At 40.5% G+C, this 7,054-nt stretch overlaps 1 protein-coding gene across 2 annotated transcripts in view; it reads left to right on the forward strand.

Moving 5' to 3' along the window:
* The window catches only part of asb7 (ankyrin repeat and SOCS box containing 7), a 15,366-nt gene extending 8,593 nt beyond the window's left edge, over positions 1-6,773 (forward strand). For both annotated transcript variants that reach the window (XM_069172890.1, XM_069172891.1), the window contains exon 5: positions 2,149-6,773. In XM_069172890.1, coding sequence (XP_069028991.1) covers positions 2,149-2,288 — 140 coding nt within the window. In that variant the 3' untranslated portion in view covers positions 2,289-6,773. The remainder of the gene's footprint in view (positions 1-2,148) is intronic.
* The last annotated feature ends 281 nt before the right edge of the window (positions 6,774-7,054 follow it).

Raw genomic sequence — 7,054 nt, forward strand, 5'->3', positions numbered from 1 at the left:
CATTTTGAAGTCAAGCATGCAGTTGTTTTTTTTTTATTTTTTTTATTTTTTTTTTTTAAACTTTCTGATTTCCTTGATTTATTTATTTTTTGTCTCAATGTTGTTCTTTTCTATCTGTTTTGTGTTTGTTGTTTTTAGATCCTACTTTGTGCTGTTGCCTTCAGATAAAGTTAATAGAGCTCGCTGTGTTTCAGTCATTATGAAACATTCATCATCCTCAGTACTTCTGAACTATTTCACAGAAGACCCAAGTGTTTTTTAAAGTTAGGAAAACGCTTTGAGATATTCAGGTCTGAACGTTGTGCTGCCGTCTCAGAACACAGAAGATGAGCGATAACACATTTATTTTCAAACATCACAGAGTTCATGGAAACGGTAAACTGTGTTCTGAAGGAGTCGTCATATCTCAGTGTTTCCTGTGGAGGAGGGAGAGAAGTCACTTTTCCTACATCACCCTGATAACACATCACTTCCTGGAGTGATGCGGGATTTTCCTCAGTCGTTTGCATACATCTGATAACAGAGTGGATGCTGAGTGATTTTGGGAACTGATTCCTGCCGTTGGGAAAGCGTACAATGAAAGAGGAACCTCACAAGGGTTTTGCTTTTGCTTTTCCAACACAGACAGGCTGCAGTCTCATTAAAAACTCATTATTAACAGCGGTGTACTTCTGGTATTCCTTTACATCTTGCAGTTGTTTGTTTTCTTGTGAACTCGGTGTATATTTTTTTAATAATATTTACAGTATGTTAAATCCAGAAGACACTTTGGCTCACGGAGATGTTTAACTTCCACCAAAGAACTGCGTTGTGACGCCCTTGCGGGAGAGCTGCGATAGATAATACAATCTTTTTTTTCTTTTTCTTTTTTTACATACGGCAGAGACTAAATGCAGCTTGTAAAATATTGAACAAATGATAATAACCTGGTATGTAGTGATTTGTGCCATATTGTAATTTGTGTGCATCAACACAGTGCTGGTGGTGATGAGGAGCAGAACCGGGCCAATTGGAGGCTAAATGGATTTCTACCATCGCAACAAATCCACTCTTGAATTTGGCTTTTTGAATGCGATGGAAATCATTTTCCTTTTTCTTCTGAGTTCAGGAGGCTCGGTGGGCCGGCACTGAACATCTGGCATCTGTATTGTCCAGACGTTTTTGAGAGGATAGCAGGGCATCTCTTAATTATTATCATTATTTGGGCTGCGATGGTATGTTTTTCTGTCTTCCAATGGTTTCAAAGTATTGTATTTCTGTGTTTTGGCGGTTTATTGTCTCTGAAGGAAGTAGTGATTGAAATGCAGCACAAGAACACTACATTTTATCCAGCAGTCATTTCTCAGCTGCTGCTCTGCACCAAGTCTTTGAATTTAAAACCACGAGACCATCTGACAAAATCATGCCCATAATTTAATGCGTGATTTAACCGCTTTGCTCTGATTTGAGCTGTTTACATGTAAAATTATCACTTAGAAAGTTACAAACAAAACATGTAAAATCTGTAACTTGCTAAACAGCTTTCAGCAGGATATTGACAAATGGCTCTACTGGGATATTTTCTCCAGGAGAAACAAACTTTGCTATAGAGAAGAAGTCTCTAAAACTACTTTCACAAAAATTAAACTGACATTTTAATTGTACACTGTAACATTTATTCACATAGCTGAGCTCCACCAAACCCGCTGAATAAGCTTCTTTAATGTGAACAATAACAAACACATACTCGACACACATACTCAACCGGTAGCTCGTGAGCTCTCCGGTAGCTACTGATTGTGACTCCTGGTATAAATTGACATAAGGGTCACATACAGAGATAAAATCATCACTGACCTCGACTCAAAAATCTTTTAGCTGCTTTGAACTCATAGTTTTGGTTTCACTTCCCTCAAAACTTTGCTCTCGACAAGCTTTTTTTTTCCAGCAGCAGCAGCTGCTGGTTGGGATCCCCTGCTGTAGGGATACTGACAACACAACAAGTGTTATCTTTGGCTTTGCACTACTTTAATCTGTTGTAACTAATCGTCCAGCAAACACTGACTTCTCTGCAGAAAGTAAATCATCCCACCAACGTATCAGTCAGGCCGCAGCGATGAGCTCCTTTCCAGACGATAATAATAACATGTGTTTGTGTTCATCTTTCAGGACAGCCTCGGACTCTACAGGACTTGTGTCGAATAAAAGTCCGTCACTGTATTGGCCTGCAAAGCTTGAAATACTTGGAGGATCTACCGATTGCAAAGGTTATGAAAGACTATTTAAAACATAAGTTTGACGGTGTGTGAAGCTCCAACAGTGGAGGAGACGGTGACTCAAGCCTCTCCGCTATCAGACTATGCAATCATTCTGCTGCCGGTCTCGAAGGAAGGTCCACAGGTCTGTCCGTACATACTGAAGGAGAATGATTCTGTTTGTTGGCCCAGTTCAACACTGCAAAAATAGTTGTTGGTCTTTTTTTTTTTTTTTGCCTCCCTTTCTCCGTTCTGCTTTTTTTTTTTTTACAAAACTGACTGAAGAATGGAAACGGATACACCTCAGGTGAGCAAAGGTTTTTGTGGTTTCATGGGAAAAAAGACACCTCATTTGACTGCAGATAGCTTTCTTACTACAGTCAGCATTTCTACCATTTACTTTTCTTACTGTCAATGTGCATGGTGTTGACCTTGCTGGGTAAGATTGTCATCAAGTGCAAACTGTGAAATAAGCATACTGGCAAGGACATTGGCCATCAATCTTATTGACCTTAAAGGATTTTTAATTTAAAGTGCTGCAATGATCATTACTTTCTTTCTGGTTAAAAATCAGCAAAGTGTTAATGGTAATAAAAACGTGACAAGGTACACTCCCTGATTTTAGTTTTATTACCCAATAGCTTCGTCTAAATTCCAAAATGTCTTGGTGTCAAATGTATGAATCTCCACCCACATCTCCAGTTTCCTTTTTACCAACAGCTGATTAATCAAAAGCTGATTGTTTTGGGATCTAATCTTGAAAAAGCAGCCGTGCTGTACAGAAACACGTTTACAGTGTGTCATCCTGTTGGAACAGAAAGCAGGAATAAAAACCAAAAGATGGAGCAACAGATGGCTGGAGGATGTGGAGTAAATGGTGGGATGGATTTATGTCAATCACAGACTGTAGCCTCAACATACTAAATACTTCAGGAACACTAAAATAAACAACCAACCAACATTTCCTATCTGCCACAAATCCATTTGGTCGTCCAACAGTCAGATTGTTGAAGTCCAGACAGTTAATCAGGTGTCACCACCACCTTAAATTAAATATAACAAAAAAAGACTCCTCTGTTCTGTGTTCCAGATGACGTACTTCCTTTAGTACACAAACTAATAGTTCTCTTTCATGTTCGGACTCTTGCTGTGTAGAGCAGGAGTTTAGACAGAGTAGAAATGTTTCAAATCACACAGTGCGGTTCTGCACTGACAGGAAATGACCTCATCATGTGAACACATCAGCCTCCAAAATATCTGCAGCTTTAATTATTTTACCCAGAAATCAACATGTTTTTGTTTAACACACTCAATAAACACACTGATTCTTCTGTCCAGCAGCAGCAGTGGAAAAGAAACACTTTGTGTTCAGGAACAGCTGCAGCTTCCTCACACGCTTTTAATTTGAAAATCCTTTATGTCGGTGGCCCCGCCCCTTCCTCTACAGAGCCAAGATGGCGACCGTTTAGGGTGGAAAGTGTCCAGAGTTTCACACTTCTTGTTTTGGAGCGTTCTGAGTGATTCATCCTGGATGATGATGTTTCTGTACTGACAGACTGAACACACTGATGGAGTCAGAGTAGAGAGAGGTAGTACACAAGTACAACATCTGGAACACAAGTACAACATCTGGAACACAAGAACAAGTACAACATCTGGAACACAAGTACAACATCTGGAATACAAGTACAACATCTGGAACACAAGTACAACGTCTGGAACACAAGTGCAACATCTGGAACACAGCACTGGTGTAAATGTGGATCAAACGTTCACTTTTAAAGTTAGCGGTTGCCAGTTTGGAGTCCAAATTGGGCTCAATCTGCTGAATCAGCACCACATCTACATGTCAGGTCTGGAAACTAAAGCACGGTTCAGTCTGATTACCAGAACGTCCTCTCAGCTCACTGCTGACGCTGAACTGAATTTTAGAAGATCAACAATGAGCTGAGAGGAACTTTTGGGGGTTCGAGCGTCTCTTGGGTGTTGTACCAGGGAGTGTATCTTTAAGAAGCATAAACACAGGATTGGATTTACCCCAGCGTGGCTTTACATTCCTTTCTCCTGATCGGCAAGAAGAACTCACACAGACAGACTCTCGTTTTATAAGCAACATAGTGTGCAGTGGAAATAATTTTGGAAAATAAGTTCAATGCTTGGAAATAACTCAGTGCTGCCATTTAAAGTGAATTACAAATCATATTGCTTTACACATTTCAATGCCATATGTAGTACATTTGAGTTTGGAGTGATTGCATTTATAATAGAGAAGTGTTCTGAAAGACCATAATTTACTCACTAAAGCGGTTGTTGGTGCGTCAGTGTTTCCGGTGACGCTGATCCACAATCAGAAGCTTCCGCCAATGTAAATATGTTACATGGACAACAGATATTTTTGTAGAATTTATTTAAGCAATGATCTCTGGTATTCTTAATGTATTTAAAAATTGGAAAGTATTGTGATCTGTTTGGTGTGACTCAAGTATTTCTTGTGTGCGCGTGCGCGTGTGTGTGTGTGTGTGTGTGTGTGTGTGTGTGTGTGTGTGTGTGTGTGTGTGTGTAACACTCTTTAAAGAATCATTTGGAATCGGGTGTTTTCTTTGATTTTTGCAGCAGAAATGTTGGGTGCTTTTCTTCAAATTCATCCTCTGTTGCAGGAAACTATCGTGGAGGTTATACTGTGAATTCTTTCACTTTGAAAGTTTGAAATAAACTGTAGGATTTGTTGTCTTAACAATGCCACACGAAAATATTTCTTTCTTTTGTGCGTGTTGTAAATGTGTAGTGAAATTATGTCGTGCCTAAATTTGGTTTTCCTAAAATGAAAAACAAATCCATTCGGACAGTGTTCACCTGCATTAACACGACAGTGTCATTTTCATATTTTGAATTTGCATGTTTTGTCTGAAGCTTTGTATTAGGACATTTTAGGAAAAGCATCCATTTTGAAATGCAAACTCTGAGCAGGTAAATGGAACTGAGACAAATAATTCCCATCGCTACCAAAATGTTCAGAGCATCTACAAACAACCATTAAGTGGATTAACATGATGAAATGCATGCGACCCTTTTTTATTTTTATATGAATAACCACAACCAGAAAGACATTCAAATATCTCCCATTTCATTGCCTTTCAACACTTGCATTTCCTTCCTCAGAAAACATTTGCAAAGCTGACTTTTCTTAACACTTTGAACTTTGACCCTGCATGACTGGTGCTAGAATGGATCAGTAGGAGGGATGCCCTGCCTGTGATTGGTTGTTACAATGTAGGCGGGTTAGAATAAGCATCAAGAGTTGAGATAAGGGACCAGTCGATTGACAGTGAAACAACCAATCCCAGCAGCATCTAGTTTGGAGCCTGCGTCCCTCCGACTTCCATCTTAGCACCAACCACCCTGCATTGTTTACATTCTTGTTTACCACTTAGCACTCTTCTTCTTTGCCTTTGTGGATGCGTTGCTGCATTTAAAATGGTTTGTTCAGACCCCTTCACTTTCTGCACTCTGCGTAACATTATAGATTTCATTTTAAAATGATCAAATTGCCAATTTTCCCACCAGTCTTAGCTCACTAATCTGTAAAGAAAAGTGAGAATATGATCAAATTAAACCCTGAAATCTGTCGTGCACTGGTCGTGAGGTAACAGACCCTTTCCTGTGGCAGTCCAAAATATGGACAGGTGCTCATGTTTGCTTTAAGAATACTTGAAATGTGTCTTGAACATGATGAGAGTCAACCTGTGGCAAAAATGAGCTGACAGGGCAGGTTTGTGTCTACAGGCCCACAATTAACACTGCAGGTCAGGACAAAAACTAAGACCATGAAGTCCAAGGAACTCTCAGGAGACCTGTGACAGAAAACTGTGGTCAGGCTCAGGTCAAGGAATCAATATGGAACCATTTCTGAAGTTTTGAGTGTTTCAATAGGCCTTGGATTTACATCGAGGTGACTCAACAGTCATGATAACAGCTTTGTAAGAAATGGCCATCTGCCAAATGGCATTTAAAGGACTCCTGAGAGGACAGTAGGTACTGCTGATACCATCCCCATCCACATCAGGTTGTCAGGTGCTTCTTGGTGGCAGGTACAGAAAGACGGGTCAGAACTGAGTGACGGATCAATGCAGCCAAATACTAAGAAGAAAACCTCCTCCACAGTCATAATGACCCGAAGCATACAGCCGAGACAACGCTGAGGTAGCTTTGGGACAAAACCCACACTAAAATTTAAATAGAAAATCAGTGGAGTGATCTGAAGATGGCCGTTTAGACACCTCACGTGCAATCCAGCAGTGAGATGACTGCATATAGTGGATGCTGCTTCCAGTCCTGAAAAATGATTCAAATGCAGAAGTGCCTTAAGCTGCAATACCAGTGAGTGCCACTAGAGGTCGGCTCCAAAAAGCCTCCGGCTCCATAGACTCCCATTCAACTTCTCTCATCAAATCCAAAGTGAATAAAATGTGTCCATCAGTTATCTCGGTGTTGTTAGCTAAAGTCACTCCTTCTTATTAGTTTTCTGGAGGTCCATCTGAAAATAATCCTTCATTCATTAGAAAAGAAGATTCAAGAAGACCTGTTTTTGGGGGCGTGTCTGTTTGATTGACAGGCCTGTGGTGCAGTCAGGTTACAGCTATCGGTGGGCGGGACGTAGTATCGTCAGGTTTCCAATCAGATCGGTCGGATCCACCGCTGGCTCCTCCCCCAGCTCGTCCAAATATGGTCACTTCCTGCTCCGAACTAGTAAAGATGGTGACGGACAGAATCTGAACTGGAGGATTCATAACGTTCATAAACCAACGGGTGACGTCACCGCT

Source organism: Embiotoca jacksoni, unplaced genomic scaffold (assembly GCF_022577435.1).
Source record: "Embiotoca jacksoni isolate LCO1_2020_lvr unplaced genomic scaffold, fEmbJac1.0.p SCAF_56, whole genome shotgun sequence".
NCBI classification, from domain to species: domain Eukaryota; kingdom Metazoa; phylum Chordata; class Actinopteri; family Embiotocidae; genus Embiotoca; species Embiotoca jacksoni.